This window comes from Halichoeres trimaculatus, unplaced genomic scaffold, assembly GCF_033239565.1.
Source record: "Halichoeres trimaculatus isolate MK-OKI-2021-1 unplaced genomic scaffold, fHalTri1.1 fHalTri1_scaffold_15, whole genome shotgun sequence".
Lineage (NCBI taxonomy): Eukaryota > Metazoa > Chordata > Actinopteri > Labriformes > Labridae > Halichoeres > Halichoeres trimaculatus.
The window spans coordinates 26,598,463-26,617,127 of NW_027437193.1; the positions used below are offsets into that span (position 1 = coordinate 26,598,463).

The following is an 18,665-nucleotide window of genomic DNA, read 5'->3' on the forward strand; positions in this document are numbered from 1 at the left end:
AAACTAACATTTTGTTTAGTCCTCATCCTATTCCAGATAAAACCATTTGACTTGTATCTAGTCTGACTAGTTTTTCAGGCAAAATGTGATGCATTTTCCCCATGCTAATTTAAATTACACCATGCTAATACAGCTAGCTAAACACTAGCTGACAGGGGTGGGGATGGTTGTAACACATCTCTAAAAAGTATCACAACCATCCCCTTATGTACAACTAAGAACATTTTTAACTTTAGGCAGTGGAAGAGACAGACTGACAGAGGTGTACCTGCAGATGTTTTTTACAAAAGCATCTGATGAAGTCACAAAGAACGGTACGTCAGTCAGATCAGTCACAAAGGCACATGGGATCTTTCCCAGGAGGAAATGTTCCTCAAAAAAAAAAAAAAGCCACCACTCCAGGGTTACACACACACACACACACACACACACACACACACACACACACACACACACACACACACACACACACACACACACACACACACACAGGTTTTTGTTAAACCTGTGTGTTTTTTACACAGCTACACTGTAGTGTTTATGCATTCATACTGTTCAGGATGAACTCTTAAGTCAAACAGGAAGTGAGTTATGGTCAGTCACACAGAGAGACATTGTTCTGGATTGTTCTATTTCAATAAAGACTTTTTGAGGGGCGTGACCTCTGTTTTCATTTTTTTTAAATCTAAGTGTTACAACTTACCCCAGCATGTGTCACAATCTACCCTAGTAGTGGTGAAAGTTGTAACAAAGGACCAACTACATGTTGGTCCTTTGTTACAACTTTCCCCACATCACCTGGTGAGCTCTGTGATATTCTTGCAGAGGTCTGATTTGGTGTCATTTGTAGTAAACAAATGTGGGAACTTTGCACTAAAGTTTGAGACCTCTGACTCAAAAATTCAGGTGCTGAAGCAAAAAGTGTCACAACTTTACTAGGTCTCCCCTACATTTGAATGCTTGTAATCACTGTTGACAGGTAGGTGGAAAAAAATCTTTCTCATGCCCTGCATTTCTCACCGCAAAATTAATTTCTGCACTGCAGCTTTAAATACAGACTCATTTCAAAACTTTAGCACAAAGTTGCATCAAGATTTAGAATAATTTTCTGTGAGTCGTTGCAGTGTAGTTTAGTCAAATCTACTCACATCGACAGGAGAGCATTTTGGTTACTTTAGCCTCATCTGGTGGAGATGGAGGGAACAACAACAAAAAAGGCCACAGGAATCAAGCAGCTCAATGTGCTGTATATCCAATCATCCTGCTTTTAATACAAAGTCAAGATACAATATCTACATCCATGGTTTGAAAGGAAAGAACAGGTACATAAGTGAGGGGGGTGGCGTCATCAGAGCTGGCCCTCAACACATTTCATAATATGCTTCATGTGTGTGCTTTTTTATATTTCTCTTGACACAATAATCATTAGAAATCGAAGGAATAACATATTCTTATATATGTCACACACTGTCAAGACTTCTGGACCACACATAAATTTCATATCAGAATAATTTGAGATTTTAACAATAACTTTAGAGTGTGTGTATGTTTGTGTGTGTGTGTGAGTGTGCAGTTGGGCAATTTGTCACCCATTCTCAGTCAAAAAATACACTTGCTACCATTTGCTTCCCAGCAAACTAAATACCAATAGCTTGTCTGCAGCTTTCACCAACAAGCCTGCTCTATATCTCTAACTTCTCTGATGCCCTTTAACCTATCACGACGAGGCGGATCATACCTGTGCCGTATGATCACACCACTGCTTTTACCAGGGAGGTCAACGAGGGAGAAAGGGCGTAGAAGGGCATCACTGTAAACTTAAACTAGGTCTGCCTCTAATGTTCATCTCTAGCTAACTAGTCGGACATCAGTTATCAGTATCAAATAGCACCCTACACAGAGGGCATACTTAATAATAACAAAGCAAATAAAAAAGCACCAAAAACTGACCATTAAGAAATAAAAACAAAAGTGACAATATCATACTTTAACATTGGCTCGCCAAAGAAACAAGTAAACATCTTATTGGTTATAGTTGCTAGATACCCCAAATCAATAAATTAAAAACATACATAAAAAGTAACAAAATAGAATAATAAATATCTTTAAAAAATCATATGAAATAAATATGACAAAGTGAACGATAACAATAAGGCGTTTTTTTGCGACAATAAGAACTACATCACATCCAATCCCACGTTATATCTTGTGCTCAGACGTATGTAACTGTACTGTATAGGACTCCAATGATAGACTGTATGTACAAAATCTGTGAAATTTCCCAAAATGTCTGATACACTGGAACATCGCTGTGCTCTTCAATCAACACGTGGGACCAATTATGATTATATGTCAAATCAAGAAAAAGATATATATCCATATCAAGGACTTGTGCATTTGTACCGGAGAGAACAGAAGGGAAATCATCATTTGGTTAGGTCGGGATGTTCTGTACAGTGTGATTCAGGAACAGAGATTTTTAATGGAGTTTAAATGGAGCGGGATCAGCTGAGTGAGGGGAGAGGACTGTTGTAAGTGAGCAATTAACCACTTGCGCTGAATGTTTTTGGGATTTCTGTCATTATCTCTCATTGCCGGTAGCCTTAAACAGTAAAATATCAGAGTGATTAAACTGCAAAGTGGTGCAATTCAAGTAGGTAAGCTTCAGAGGAGGAAGATGGTCATGGAAACAGCTTTCATCCTCTTTTTAAGATACTGTATGACAATAAAAGTTTAGCACACAATGCGTGAACAAGAAGCAGCATGTTAAAACACAAGATATATGTCAGCATAAGGCAAAGACATACAGTAAACACACATACACACACACAAAAAAGAAACAAAAGAAAAAACATGAAATGGGCTGTTTGAAATTCAAGAAGAAGCTCATTTCTTTCATTAGCATCTCCTTCAATAAGCCACTGGTGCTGAACTGACACAATGGGGCTGACATCAAGAGGAGCCGGAGGATGAACAAGGGACTACAGCAAATAGCAAGCAAGCTTTGTCGGATGAAGAATGCACTGGACTACAAATCTCAGCCCAGTTGAGGATCAGATGAGGTGTCATCACTGCTTTGAGTCCAGCTGAGGACAAGTTTGGGGGTGTGGTCTTATCCTTCGCCAGCGCTGTAAGAGCCTGACTCTGCTGGATTAAAGAGGGGCTCTGTCCTTCCTCGTAGGCCACAGTTTGTGTTCTGTAGGGTTTCTCTTGGCACTGTGCATCGGGTAAATGAGCATCCACATGCTTCTCCAGCAGTCCTCGGGGTGTGGTGTGTCCGCGCTGTCAGCTTCTGCTGAGGCATGACCTAATAATGCTTTAAATAGAATCAGAGCCACCTGTAGAGGCAGCAGACACCTTGAAATAGACTTACGAACACATAGAAATGTTCACCTTTGCACTTTGTAACCCCTTAGTACACCAAACCAATAGATACAAAGTTGAGGATAAAAAGCCCATTTAGGGTGCAGCAAATATCCAGGCTCTTTGTGTTTTTGTTTTTTGAACTTTTTTTTTTTTAGTTTTTTTTTTATACACATATAGTATCATAATTCCTGTTCAGAAGCCGTTTGTAATTCACTGGTTCATATTGGAGATAGCTGACCACAACACACATGTATTATACGTCCTTCACACTGGAACACTGAGGTAAGTATATGGATTACACATGGACAGTCTCCACACACACCAGCTCCCCTCTGATGAGTGTGGCTGCTGTTACACACAGATTTTTCTTGTTGCTGTTTTTAGTTGTTGCTTTTATGTCCTTGTTGGTGGTTGATTTCATCTTAGAGCCTCGCAACTCCAGAAAAGAAAAAAGGTTCAATGTTCACGTTATTAATTCAGGTCGTCTTTCTCTCTGTATGTCACTCGTCGGTTTGTTTGTTGACCTCGAGGCAAAAAGATGGATGGATGGTTGTCTCTTCACTTACGTTGCATAGTGGTCAAAGCTACCCAGGTACTCCAGAGCAGCCTGGTAGCAGAACTGATACTCGTCCTGGGAAAGGAAAAGACGATTCAAAAAGTTAGACAAACATGTTGTAAAGATAAATCTAAGTTTGATGTGAAATATTGATGATAAGAAAGATATGAACAAAGAGAATCCTGAAGACGTGAGCGCTCAGCAGTACCACAGATGTGCTGTATCAGTGTTTTTCCTGCGTGTCTCAGCCATCCTTTAAAAATAAATAAGTCTGACATGCTGCTCAGTGTTTACCTCAGTCTGCACCATGGCTGGTCTCTGTGTGCGCAGCATTTTGACAGTCTGGAAGATGTCCACCGCCCCCTCGTAACGCATCCTCTCCAGGACAATACTCAGAGTGATGAAGACACCTGTCCGCCCCACGCCAGCACTACAGCCACAAAGGAAGACATGTTACAATGTTTAGCAGAGGCCAGGCCATGACACGCTTCAACTCTACACTGTAAACCCCAAAGTTCAAATTACTCCATTGGATTAAGCTATGAAAACTTAAAATTTGTCAGTAAGTTCAGTTTACTCAAATGTCTGAGTTTTCAGTGTTGAAAATGATGATTTCTGAGTAGATTTAACTTTTGTTAGTGTTTAAGGAAGAACAACTTAAAATCATTAGTTTGTAACTGAGTTTTGTAACCGTGAGTGAGGAGGGGACGCAGTCAATAGTGCTGCTGTACTACACATGCAGCAGTGGTACAAGTTCTATGTGCTCCTCATTAAAGGGACTGTTTTTCTGTGCGTCACAGCATGGACAGGCTGTCTGTGCTCCTTCTGGCATCAATCAGCTGTCCATGCTCTATGTGGTGTGGACTGACTGTGTCAAAAATAAATAAATAAATATATCTTTTTACACTTAATTTTAAAATTGGTCAAAACAGCATATTAGTCCAGTCAAAAATTTCATTCATAAATACATTAATCATTAGGGGCACACTGCAAAAGTCAGTAGGTACAAGACCCCGTGCCGTGGAGCACAGACCACCAGTCCGTGCCATGAAGCACAGACCACCAGTCTGTGCCATGAAGCACAGACCACCAGTCAGTGCAGTGGGACTCAGACAACCTTTGCCACCTAATGAACAATATTTCAATGTACATCAGAGTGTCATATCTACTGCCTTCCCTCCTCACTCACGGTTACCAAAGTTGTGACATTAGAGCTGATTTTTGTTGTGACAGCGTTTGTAACCACGAGTGAGGAGGAAACACTGTGGATATGAGACTCAGCTGAACTTTATGTTATATTATTGAGGTGTTCAGATCTGCTTCAACTTTTCTATTATTCCATTTACTTAATTCACAAGGCAAATTTATTGATATCACATCTTTCAGTTTTGAGTAAGGTCAACAGATTATTTTTTACAGTGATATGCAACAGTTTTTTAACATTACTTGATATTCAAATTTGTAACAAATAAGCATCAGGTATATTTGATTAAACACATTCAGTAGAATGATTTTCCATAATAATCATAACTACTTAAGATGTTGAGTTTAAGTAACTAAATTTATCGCTTAGTATTTTTTAGGTGACGGGTTTACAAGCATTTTTCAAGTAAACTCAGCTTATCCGGGTTTACAGTGTACCGACATGCTGCAGTTATAATTAAATTAAAGTACTTGTGATTACAGTTACATGGCTTTTTACCTGCAGTGAACGCTGATTGGTCCGTCCTGGCCAAACTGCTCTTTAGTTTTGTGCACCTGGCCGATGAAATCGATAAAGCCCTCCCCAGATTTCGGTACACCTTGCTCCGGCCAATCAGTAAACTGGAACTGACGCACTGTCCGTGACTGGCCGTCCTGAATGAAGTGAGAAAATGACAAGAGTTATATCACTGTAATATTCCCCTAATCTGAAATAGTATCTGATATTCCTCCTCAGAGAGTTTAGTTATAGTTTATGTGAGGCGGTTGTTTCAGAACAGCTTCTTCACTCTGTATCGACTGCAGGGTGAGACGCTGCCAGGCAATATCCTGTTTTTCTCTCTAATGATTACTGTTATCTGACCCTGGATCAGTGGCTGTGGTTAACATCAGGCTGTAACGTCAGTGCGTCTGCTATTGTCAGCCACTCAGTAGGCAATTACATCTTTTCTCTGCTGCTCAGCCTTCCTGACTCTCCCTTTAATGGAGATCAATGGAGCATCTGTCAATGTGGCGTCAGAGCAGGACAGGCTGAACTACTAGTTATCTATGACTTGCACACGTGTGCACGTTTGCACACACAGTCAAACACACACACACACACACACACACACACACACACACACACACACACACACACACACACACACACACACACACACACACACACACACACACACACACACACACACACACACACACACCGAAGGCTGTGGAGGTAATCTGAAGACAGCATGGTTGACTGAGTAATCCAGGCCTGCCTGTCAATAGAGCTAAGCCGCTGCACATTCAGACACAGACACACAATGACCACACACTACAGGTCGATGGGACATGTGATGCACTGCTGCTTTCTGACAGCATTGACGGATCAGCAAAAGAGCAGAAAAGTCAAGGAGTGTTCTGTTGCTCTGGTGTTTGGATACAACATTCAACATGAGAAGAAACACAGAGGCACCATGGACTCACCCTGGCATCGGTAACCTTAAACTCCCGCAGGATGTACTGAGGCATGTTGTACTCAGCCATGGGATCCACCACAAAGTACTGGTACCTGGCTGAGCGCTCGGCAGGCCAGTACTGGTGACACTTTTCCTGAGAGGGCAGAACAGAAAATAACGTTGATGTGCATCCTTTCTGAAAGGGCTGGATTTAAAAAGAAAAGTTTTAAAGGTTCGGAGTCTTGTGTTGTCTGTGTTGGGCCTTGTTAGAGTCTGATATGTAACACCAACCCAAAATGTTTTGGGCTCAGCATCTTGTTTCATTTTTGGTTTATTTTCATTTTTTTAATTACGTTTTGGGTCGTTTTTAAAAATCAGGTTATAACAGGCGTTATAAAAAAAAGGAAATTAATTTTTTAGCCCTGAGAGAGACAAGAGTTGTGTCTCCTAGCAACTGAAATGTTGCATTTGTCCTTTATGTTAATCCCTTTCCCTAACCTACATGTTAATTGCAACATGGGTTTAACTCGTAAATTTGATTTCTGAGTTTTAGCTTTTTTTCTCCAAAGTCTTTGATTTCTGTGTTTAACAACAGACACAGCTGATGCATCGGCCACACAGCCAAGAAATAAAACTACGATCCACTAATTAAAGGACCCAGCGGAGAAAACAGGATGAAATGAAGCCTAGATATCTTTGGCCTAATTTATCTTGTTCATTTGTCGAAAACACAGCTAAATGTCTTCAAACATGTCTTTAATGACTTGTTTATCATAGTGTCGAACAGACGATGGAGATGATTACTTTCACAGCATTTCTTCCTCTTGCAGCTGTTGAATTCCTCTCCATGCAAAGATGTAATTTCAGCACATTAAACTGTTTATGCTAAGATCATAAATACTACACATGATAATAAGAAGAGACATTATAAAGAAAGCTGTGTTAAACCTTCTCCACAGTAAAAAACTGGGCATGCTCAGACACTCAGACACTCCAGCACTAAGTAAAAAGGCTGACAGACCCTGTCATCGATTAATACGTAATGACTTATTCAACAGATTCTGGTGGTGACTGATGGTGTGAAGTGCTGGACCAGCATGTAGGTTCAATTCCAGGTCACTTAAATAACTTTTGGGATGTTTGACTGTGACACCGTGCTCACCTTCACAGTCACTTTAACCACTCGGTTTAAGAGTTGTGGCTTCAAAACCACCGTAAAAATGTGTGTGAATGTGCACCAAATCTTGCATCAGAAAGTGTTTCTTGATGAAATATGGTCATAACACAGAAACTGAATTAACATCAACAAATAGACATTGGATGAACTCTCATCCCAGGGCCATTTTTGAATGTCTTCAATAAAATTTTCTATAATAACTTAGAGTGTCCTTACACGTCCCATCTCCCTCAGTTTAGTCAGCATGACCACTATAGTAGAGTTGTGCTCCCACAGCATCCTCCAGAAATCCTCTGTAGTCTCAGCCAGTGGACCCTGGGTGGCAATGTAGCCTCTCTGCTGCCTGCACACAAAACATACAAACACACATAAAACCCTCCTGACGAAGCCGCCTCCTTCGTTCTTTGTCCCAGTTTCCTCCCTCCTCCTGCAAACGTCAAACTTTAAAGAGGGTCAGGCTCCAGGCAGGGAAAGGAACAGTCAAAACGTGTGTGGACAACCACACTAAACGACTGAATCATCAGAAACGCTTCAGCGTGCATCTCGTCCATCGTGCATCAGTGGAAACATGTATACAGTAGGTATAGATCTGACAGGACGTGACAGGTGAGAGCGCTGTGGTGAAAACCTATCCGATCCTTTCACTCATCAAAATTCAGAGGCGGACGAAAGGATCAGGTCAGATTAGTGTTTCCTGGGACCAAACATACCTGTACCCATCTATGTAACTGGCGTTGATGTAGTCCGAGCCCTCCAGGCCTCTGATTGGCTGCAGACAGACGCGGGTTGTCTCGTAGGGCATGATGTTTACCAGTCGGTTCTTGAATTTGTTACAAGGCAGGTTGGCTGTGACAAACCGGGACGTGTGAGCTTTGGTGTTTGCCAGCCGCTGGATGGAGAGAGGAAATGTGAATGTCATGTTGTCATGATTTTTTTAAACTTCAGAGTAAATTATCTAACAACCCACGACTGCTTCTGCATGCAAGAGTGGAGGATTATTCAGGATTATTTGCCTGGTTAGCGAATGTACACGGCCACTACATTTCATAATCTGATGGTTCGAAACCACAAAATAATCTGAGGGATTGCAAGCAGAAAAAGTACAAGAAAGCAAAGTAGTTTTCAGTGTCGCACACAGAGATGTTAATCTTTTAAGTTTTATATCTTTTTCATTTATCAGTCATATTCCTGAGCTTGATTTAGGGATGGAACGGTTTATGAAGAAAAATCTGAACCGTTCGGTTTTCCTCGCACAGTGCACATGTGCTCTGTTCGGTTCATGTTTTTTCTTTTTTCTTCGTTTCACTTCTTGGTTTGAGTTTGAAGCAAGTATGTGGCTCTTATCATACGCATGCACAACACAAGGGAAGAAAACAACGGAACAGTTGTGGGGAGGCGCGTGTGTTGTTTACATGATGAGCGGAGAAGACAGAGTTAGAGGCTGTACCTGTGACGTTGAATTGTCCTGCTGTCTGACAACGCTTTAGATTAGATATTAGACCCCAATGACGAGTTTGTTTGAAAGACGAAAATTATTTCGACTTTTCTGGAGTTTGGAGTCTGACGTTAAAGTGTGTTAACACTTTATGTTAACACGTAGCCGTGTATTTTCAAAAACGAGTCCCCCCTGTTCGTTTTTAAAAATACTTTCGTCCACACGCAGCGGCTAAATCCGCAGGTGAGTGCAGCTCGAAGCACGCCAAACCCAAAATTAGCAGTGTTTTCCTGACGTAAGACACATGCCAGCCAATCAAAATGAGCCCCCGTTGTTCAGCTGTGACGTTTGAGAACCGAAAACTTGGTTTACTGGCGTCCACACGAAACCATGAAACCAAAGTTTTCCAAAATCTTCACTTTAGCCAGAGTTTTCAGAAAACATTGTTTTTAGTGACGTAAAGCTGCCGTTTCGTGTGGCGTAAACATATAAAAAACATATAAAATACCCAAAAATATGTGTGGACATGGCTGAAATCACGCAAGTGTGTATCTCATTATGGTCACTCCTGCCGTCCCCAGCCCAGATAAAAGAGGAGGGTTGATATTTAGACATTAAAAAAGAAGAATGGACAGAAGAAAGTTAATTTGTAGTTCTAAACATATTTATGATGTTGTGTTTAACCAGCTTTCTGTCACTCCCACGTTATTTCTCTCCTACAGAGTCCATGAGTATTACATGCAAATGGATTATTATGCTAGTTAGACAGCAGCGTCATTTAGTGACTTTTAGTGACTTCTGGGACTTTCCTTACTGAGGAGTTGGCATGTTGGAACTAGCATGATGATGTTTTAAAGGGGGAAACAGCCTCATTCTTTCAGGTTTTCATGACTGTACATGACAGAATTAACTAAAAATTATCTGTTAACTTTATTATTAGGGTATATGGTAAAAATAAAGGAGTTGAAAACAACAAACCGAAAAACTGTGACCACAAAACTGTGTTCGGAACCGAACCTTGGATTTTGTATGTTGTTCCATCCCTTTTTAATAACATACAAGTCAAACAGTTTGTGGGAAAAAAAAACCTTCATTCAACTGCTCAGAAACACAAAGAAAAATGCAAAATCTGATCGAGGGTAAGCACAGATATCACTCCCCCTGCCCTCTCCTCTACCTTGAACTCCAGCTCCATGCCGGTCACGTGCTCCCCACTCTCCACCTTGGAGAGCTTCTGCATGTATGAGTACAGACTCCTGGCAGCCACCTCAGTGTTCCCGCAGGCCACAGCCTCCAGCAGAGACTCGTGGATGAAGCTGTATTGGTCCTCTGTCTGCACCATGTAGTTCCTCTGTGAGCGCATCAAGGTCACATGACCGTAGATGTCCACGGTACGCTCGTGTCGGATGCGCTCGAGCATGGCGTCGATGACAATGAAACAGCCGGTGCGACCGACACCGGCACTGAGAGGGAGGAAAAGGTGGGACATGAATTATCAGAAGGAGGAGAATTTGCAACAACACAACATCTTTGAAATCCATCATCTGTGTGCAGCTTTCTTGGGAAAAGCTTCATTGATAAATGGAAACCAACTTCTCTGAAGCTCCCTGTGTGGAACAAATCTGATCTCATCTGTTTAATTCATGGAAAAACAGTTGTAAAAATATATCCATCAACTCTTCTGTGCAGGACTTCTTGTTTCCTTCGCCTGAAATCTCTAAAAGTTTTGTACCTGGCTGAGAAACAGCAGAAATGCATCCCCTGTAAAACCCTATTTTTATGGTATTCTTTGATCTCTGGAACAGACTGATCAAAGAACATATTAGGTGTACTTTTGTGGGCTTCACAGGTGCTGGTTGGAGTTTTTTTTCTTATATCACCTACAGGCAGAGCCAGGCTAGCTGTTTCCTTTTCTTTATCTCCAGCCATCTGTCACCTTTCAGGAGCATTTATATAAAAACAGGCATTTTTCATCTTATACTCAGCAAGAAGAAAAAAATGGGCATGTTTACAAAAATGTCAGTCTATCTTGCTTTAGATTAACGTGTGTATGTGTGTGTATGTGTGTGTGTGTGTTGGGGGTACTGCACCTGCAATGAGCGATGATAGGTCCAGCATCAGGGGGGTTGCAGGCTTTGACCCTGCGCAGGAAGTTGAGGAAGGGGGTTGGATACTCGGGCACACCGTGATCAGGCCAGGCTGTAAACTGGAACTGACGCACTTCCCTCCGTTCACTGCTGCCGCTCTGATGTGAGACACAGTTTCAGACCTCAGACACTTTTGCAGTTTTTTACTTTGCCCGTGTCGTACATGTACTGCTGCTTCAACAGAATATCCAAGATGCTTCCAACTTCATTCATATAACAGGAAATAATCTCATTCACACTGTGTGCTACATATCAGGACTTATTCTACATAATTAAACAGAATATAATAATAATCTTAACATTTCCCTATCATCTTCTAAACACTTCTGGCTTAACTGAATATCTAATCTGCTTTTCCTCTACTGTATGCTGACTCCTCTAACTTGACATTTCAAAACACATCAACAAAATTTTGGAGAAGCAGCGCTTCACTTGGAAGCTACAGTTGGCCTAGTTTCAGTGTTTATAAGTAGGCCACAGAGACACGCTAGCCTGACGGTCCTAGATTAGCCCTTTGCTATGAGAGAGCTCTCTGCCTCCAATGGTGATCAAATCTCAGGGCCTGACACAGGGAAGCTGGCCTGGTTTGAACGCTGCGTGAAGGCCAGGCTCATCTATCCTCCTCTGTGTCTCCACATGCATGGCTCATTCAGGGACAATGGAAATTATAATTACAGAGGTCGCCCCTGGTGCCTAACTGTAAACTTGAGAGATCAAAGCAGATTGGATGGATGTGGGAGTGGACAGAGCAGATCAGACAATCATGGAGTTAAAGGAAGACAAAGAAAGGTGTAATTTACCTTATGCAGGGAGAGCGTGCGAACACAGAAGGTGGCCAGCTCCATTGTGTCCAGCAGGGTGACCTGGATCATCCCATAAGTCTCTGTGCCGCGACTCGGCCAGTACTGATCACACTTTATCTGCGAGAACAAAAGAAAGGCATCATTGTTAACGTAAGTGAGTGCAGTTTGAGCTAAATTAAACCAAATAAACAACCCAGAACTACCCTTTACAGGTAAACTTATGTTTAAGGAATATGTGCACAGATTTGGTTTCCTACCCTTGATTTCTCCTCTAGACGGGTCATCATGACCACAGAAGCGGCCCGCTGCTCCCACACCATCCTCCAAAAATCTCCAAATGTCTCTGCCAGTGGGCCCTGCGTAGCAATGTAGGCATTCTGCTTCCTGTAGCCATCAATGTAGTTGGCGTTGATGTAGTCGCTCCCCAGGATACCTGCTAACAAGACACTTGTGAGGCTCTTGCTAAACTGCGATCTGCATGAGCGACATAATAAATTAACCTGCATGTATGACATCAAACAGTCTAACGAACTGTTTGTTTCCCGGCAGCTGCTGCTTCCAACAGACAGCTGCCGGATGACTAGTGGACGACAACAAACAAACAAGCCTCTGTCGGTGTAAATTCATGAGCTCCAGATCAAATCCCCTCTCCCCCTTGTTGTTCTGGAGGAGTGCTGGCTGCACTTGAATGCACTCGCGCTGTTTGTCAGTCTCATGCTGCTGCACACAGGCAGACTCCAGCACTGTTTGCAATTTCAGATTTCATCCATCATGCAGCTCTCCGGCTCCCTCTTTCTTCACGCTCCCCCCCTCCCTGAACACAAACACACTCAGACCCTCTCATTAAAACCTCTTAACATCTTCTTCAGCTAGCCGCTCTCTGTCCTCACCTTCTATGGGAGCCAGGATGACTCTGGTGTGGTCGTATGCTATAACGTTAGCGTAACGGTTTTTGGGCTTGTTGACCTCCAGGTTTGAATGCTCCCAGGTGAACTGCTGACTGGGGTCGATGGACTGAGGAGAAACGGCATAAACAGGCACGTTAGCGGAGCATGGTTGCATGTTTACCAGCACATTTGAGCATAATGGAGAGTGCTGTGTAATGCAGACGAGTTACAGCGATAAATTGCAGTCCTGAATAAATCATGAGAGTAGAGTCTGCAAATGGAGATTTAAACGTTAAACAAGATTTACTTTATGAGGCAAAGGCCTGCGTTTCTAAACAATAACCATGTAATCTATTTATTCATATGCCGTAGTAATAACACATCTCTCACCTCGTACTCCTGGGACAACCTCAGGTTGTCGTTGGCTTTCAGAAGCTCAATGTGTTCAGCCAGCTCGCTGATGGGGATTGGAGGATGGCTCATCATTCCTGCACGACAACAGAGGGCAAAGGTGAGACTAAGTTCAGCTAAGCAAGCTAATGTAAGCACTAGGGCTGAACAATTAATCAAATTTAAAACGACACTGCAATGTTATACAATGCAATTTTCAAATCACAAAGGCTGCAATTGAAAAAAAAAAGTTTTATTTGGAAAGTGAAATCCATACGTTTACATATTTCAGTGGTTGAGCTATAACTCTTTTGTTATTTACATTTCTGCTCTTTAGTTTGTGTTTTGCCACTGATGACAGATCAGTAAGATTTTCATACATTTAATATTTATATGTATATTCACACAGTGTTTCTTTTTCATTTTATAAAACAGTGCACTCCACATGTTGACATATTTCAGTGGTTGAGCCAGATATTTGATCTTCTTTAGATTTCTGCTCTTTTTTTGTGTGAGATTTATATCACAGAGAGGATTTATGTTTATTTATCATATTGTTGTTTATACCAGGCCTGTCATTCTGCAGTGCTTTGCTTCTTTCTCTGATTTTATTTAAGGTAACTAATAATAATGATTTTATTAAGTCTACAAGGCATGGAGCTACATCAATCAGTCAATATTCCACTGTGACAAAGATGTGTCATTCCTATCAATTCATGCATTCATTCATATCATTTCATCATATTTATCTTTTTTAATGTGTCTTAACCTTGTTATTTACTGCACCGTAACCTTCACCTTTTTAATTTTGTATATTAAAGTTTAAAGGTCCCATATTATGCAAAAATCACTGTAAGTCTTTTAGTGAAATTTGTGGGTCTTTGTCTTCCCTCCCAGCCCACAAAATGTGATATTTAATGACAAAACCTGTACTAAGTAGTGCTTGTGAATGTAAAATCCTGACCTAAAACAAACTGTTTGAATTTTGGGGATTTTCCAACTTTTTTGACCAATCAGTAGCAAGTCTGACCTGATTGGTCCACTGGAGCAGATACCCCCGAACCCCCTCCCCACTGCTGCTCCAGCAACCATCACTGCTCTGTTTTTGGCTGTAAACAGCCACATGGTTACATGCAAAAGCTTCCCATCTCGGAAGAAGACAAGACTAAGTGGCTAGAGTTCATTTATCAAGGAAATGTTCCAGCTAGACTCAGTAAAACTGTGCATGTGTGTGCTAGTCACTTCACGGCCGACTGCTTTTCCAACTTTGGACAGTACAACAGAGGGCTAGTGAATAGGCTGTTCCTGAATTCAGAGGCATTACCAACCATCCACCAACAAACCTCAGACCCTGGAAATGTGAGTATTTTAAATGCTGTGTGCTGTGGAGCAGATGTAAGAACTTTTCCTCAGTGTCCCCCCTGTCTCTGTGTTAGCTTCAGGATGCTAACTTTAGCTGCGGTTAGCCTGTTGTTTTAGCCTGTAATGTTACGGTAAACGAGCTTCTCTGTTTTCTAAACATTGTGCACTCGGAGCTTGTGGCGCCGCTCTCAGTGACGTGGAAGAGCGGGGCGGTATCAGCGGTGGCTCATTTACATATGAAGGCCACGCCCACTAAATCAGAGCGTTCTGAACAGAGGGGCTATGAGAGCCTGGAAACAATGCTGCTGTGCTTGATTTATTGGCTTTTTGGACCAAAAAATGTTACTACCATTTCATGCAGACATCAATGATCCATATTAAACTGCAGGAAAGGAGCAGAATATGGGACCTTTAAGTTTTACATTGTTTCTCTTTGACTGCTTTAATATTTTATTATCTCATTTGTTTCTTTTAGCTAGTTTTTTTTTAATTTTCTGATTGTGAGTACTGTGAGTAACATTTTACTTTACCTTCAGTGTTTCCTCATTAATGTCTCCAGATAGCGTTTACTGAGTTCCTCAGGTCCTCTGCAGGGATTTTATTTAACTGTGTTCACCTTGTGCACTAGGGGTGTGGGTTGGTGGGTTAGAGGTGGAGGGTTGTACTATAATGCGTGTTTTTTTGTCGATTGTTTTTTTTTTTGTCAAGCACTTTGTGTTGCCACGATTGTGCATGAAAAGTGCTTTATAAATAAAGTTTGATTGATTGATTGATTGATAACATGTAGATTTTTTTTCCGTTGCTAGGCGCTACCCAAGTAGCTGCCTGTTGCAGCAGCTCTCTCGTCTTTGTCCGTTTCTTGTTAATTTTTTTGTCTCTTTTTCGTCATCTTTGTATTTGGAGTGGATCATCACTTTGTATGGTTCATTGTTGGTCACGGACACCAAACTTTTTGTGGCTTCGGCGATATTTTTTACTACTTTTCTCCTGTGTTTGTCTGGAGATCCTACATGTAACCATGGCTGCATTGTTTACATGTGAAATTAGCTGTTAGCAGCCTGTAGCATGTCAGTGCTAACTAATGTAGGGCTTGATGATTTCCCTCGAGCTGAGGAGGAGGAGGTGAGGACGACGTGCTGGTTCTCAGATGTGAGCTGGGAGGTGACGACGTGGACCTGTCCTTCCATCCATCGTTGTTGGGAACGTGGGATCTAGCCCCAGGGGATGGACGAGCTAGCTGTGCTAACCCAGTGGCAATGTGCTGTTCACGGACGTGGCTGACGGAGCTGACATCGGACGCCGGCGCCACATTGGAGGAGCTTCGCCTGCTGTGAGCAGACAGGATCCAGGAGACAGAGACTGAACAGACTGCTGGGGAGGCTCAGTCCCGGACCCTGTGGAGGTGGAGGCTGGCTGGGCTGGAGAGCGGTGGACGAGTGGTGGACGGGATGTCGTCATCTAATTTCTTATGGACTTTTTTTGCACTTTCTATACTCTTTCTTACTTTTGTTTTTCTTAAATGCTGCGGTGACTCCTGAATTTCCCCTCGGGGATAAATAAAGTATTTTCTATTCTATTTTCTATTCTATTCTAGCCTAGAGGAAAAAATTGTTTGTATGTTGACAGTATCCTTTGTCGTGTTGGTCATACTATTGAACGGTTTGTTGCTTGTGTTAAATGAATAATGTAGAAGATAAACATCATCCTAAAAAGTCGTATGCCGAATTGCAATATTGGTAAAAAAAAATTGCAATTAGATCATTTTCCAAAATCGCTCAGCTCTTGTAAGTACCGGTCATTGTCACCAATATGCAAAAATGTGAAGGTAATTTCTAATATAAGAGAACATCACAAATCATTAAGGAACACGCTGAGGCAGAAAATCGATTTTGATCCATGTGTGAGAACAAAGTGAGGCGAGGCTTGTTTGTTTATAAATTGTTTTTTCTTTGATAAATTGCTTTCTCTGTGATCAGAAGAGCAGCGACTCAGAGAAAACAAACACAGACAGAACACTAATTAGGAGGGCTGCATGCACACACACACACACACACACACACACACGCACACACACTCAGAGAGGAAGCAATCTTTGCCTCCTACAGTCGCTTCTTTTCACAGCTGGAGTGAGAAGAGAGAAGCTGTCGCCATCCATTGTCCATTCAAACAGCCAAATCAGTCCAACGATATTTCTAAGCAACACTGCTTCCTATTCATTAAACAATCTATTTTATGCCAAATCAGATCGGCTTTTACACGGGCTTTGATTTGTACTACACGGTGATGCACTGTTCAGAGTCATTGTGCAGCCGCAGCTATAAAAACGGACTCATAATAACTGTAAAATTCTGCTTCAGCTCTGGCACCACAGCACCCACAAGTGATCACGACATAACACTCCTGTCACGACCAGAAATGACCTCAGATATCACCGAGCGGCTCTGCTGGAAATATAATTCATCTTTGCCAAACACCTTAGAAGCACAAATCTCGAGGGAGGAGAAGTGGGTGAGGTGGGTGCTTCAAGGTTGCAGCCACAAGAGAGTAAAAACGAATAGGATATAAAGAGAAGAGAAGAGCTTTAATCTGTGGGCTCTTCTTTTCCTCCTGGAACACGTTAGAAAAGACTTCAAAACATCATCTATGGATTTAATGAAACATAATATTTGATTTTTAAACCCTGGCAGCGAAAGACTAAACCTTTCTACGTGGTGACACATCTCACCACCTTTTTTACGCGAGATTTCTATAAACTGCAAACCATGAAAATACATCAAGAAGAGGGATTTATTCCCTCCAGGCTGTGTCTGTGTTTTTGGATGCTGTTAATTTAATGAAAGGAGTGAAGGCGAGGAATCAACGGCCTGCTGCCCGGCCAAAGCAGATGTGTTGTTAGATCTCACTCAGTAGGGGGTGTGGAGTTGCAAAATCCGTGTAGTTACTTCACAGTGGGGTTTTCTAGTTGGTCAGAGCTGTTTTGATTCCTCTGCAAACGATCACAGTTAACCCACAGCTCACCTTTACATCAAGCAGTTTCACCGTCACACTCTGAGAGACGGATGGCTGTTGCTCCGGCCTGCTCTGATGTGCTATCTGCAGCCTGGCATGTGGCATGTGGAATGTGGGCGGGCGGAGATGATCGGATTTTTGTCACACCGGTATGACTCAGCTGTGACTAAGCACTGACTGTACTACCTGGGCGGTGGCCATTTTGATCCCTATGAAACGACTGGAAGCTGCCAGGTACATGTTTGTAGTCGTGCGTAGGAGTGCTTTCACAATCTTGTCTGCATAATCTCAGCAGAGTTAAAATTAGTCGCATGCATATTTTATTATCCAATCAGGAGGAATCGGAAGTATTCTTTAATATGCAAATCCAAAGTGTGTGTTGGGGCGCGTGTGTGGCGTCTCACCAGGAGTCTGGAAGTTGATGCGTCTCATCTCCACGGGGTCTGTCGGGTGATGGGCCATCATCTCAGCGTTGCTCAAAAGGCTCTTGGTGCCCGGCTCAGAGTCCTTGCGTTTGCTGCTTTAACACGAGTGAGTCAAAAGAGCAATTAGCACATGCAAACAAGCAGAGAGGGAGTAAGTCAGACACACTACTGACACATCATTAGCAAGGCTAGGAGAGCCCAGTAAATAGTGCATAAATAGATGAAGTGTTTTACAGCTTCATACCACATCTCTGCACAGCATGGTGGATCATGTAAATTCTGCAGGTTAAAAGAGACTAAGAGCTTGACATTGTTTTAATCTCACCTGTCAGGTTTGCTGCTTCCCGTGAAACAAGAGCAAGGAAGGAATAATTAGGGGAAGAAAAGGAAGGAAACAGACAGATTGTTAGAAAGGTAAATCAATATTTTGCATTAGTATTCCACAGCTTGATGGCTTGCAGCAGAT

General features: G+C 42.1%; 1 protein-coding gene across 9 annotated transcripts in view; it reads right to left on the reverse strand.

Moving 5' to 3' along the window:
- Positions 1-1,248: 1,248 nt before the first annotated feature.
- Positions 1,249-18,665, reverse strand: part of ptprsb (protein tyrosine phosphatase receptor type Sb) — a 106,542-nt gene continuing 89,125 nt past the window's right edge. For 4 of the 9 annotated variants that reach the window (XM_074688559.1, XM_074688555.1, XM_074688558.1 and 1 more), the window contains 14 exons: positions 18,525-18,536; positions 18,179-18,291; positions 13,404-13,501; positions 13,017-13,140; positions 12,384-12,562; positions 12,124-12,243; positions 11,267-11,421; positions 10,354-10,639; positions 8,452-8,630; positions 7,958-8,084; positions 6,593-6,718; positions 5,625-5,779; positions 4,217-4,352; positions 1,249-3,997 (listed from right to left, as the gene is read on the reverse strand). In XM_074688559.1, the coding sequence (XP_074544660.1) occupies positions 3,929-3,997; positions 4,217-4,352; positions 5,625-5,779; positions 6,593-6,718; positions 7,958-8,084; positions 8,452-8,630; positions 10,354-10,639; positions 11,267-11,421; positions 12,124-12,243; positions 12,384-12,562; positions 13,017-13,140; positions 13,404-13,501; positions 18,179-18,291; positions 18,525-18,536 (1,879 nt within the window). In that variant the 3' untranslated portion in view covers positions 1,249-3,928. The remainder of the gene's footprint in view (positions 3,998-4,216; positions 4,353-5,624; positions 5,780-6,592; positions 6,719-7,957; positions 8,085-8,451; positions 8,631-10,353; positions 10,640-11,266; positions 11,422-12,123; positions 12,244-12,383; positions 12,563-13,016; positions 13,141-13,403; positions 13,502-18,178; positions 18,292-18,524; positions 18,537-18,665) is intronic. The other 5 variants (XM_074688554.1, XM_074688560.1, XM_074688557.1 and 2 more) reach the window with 5 other exon arrangements.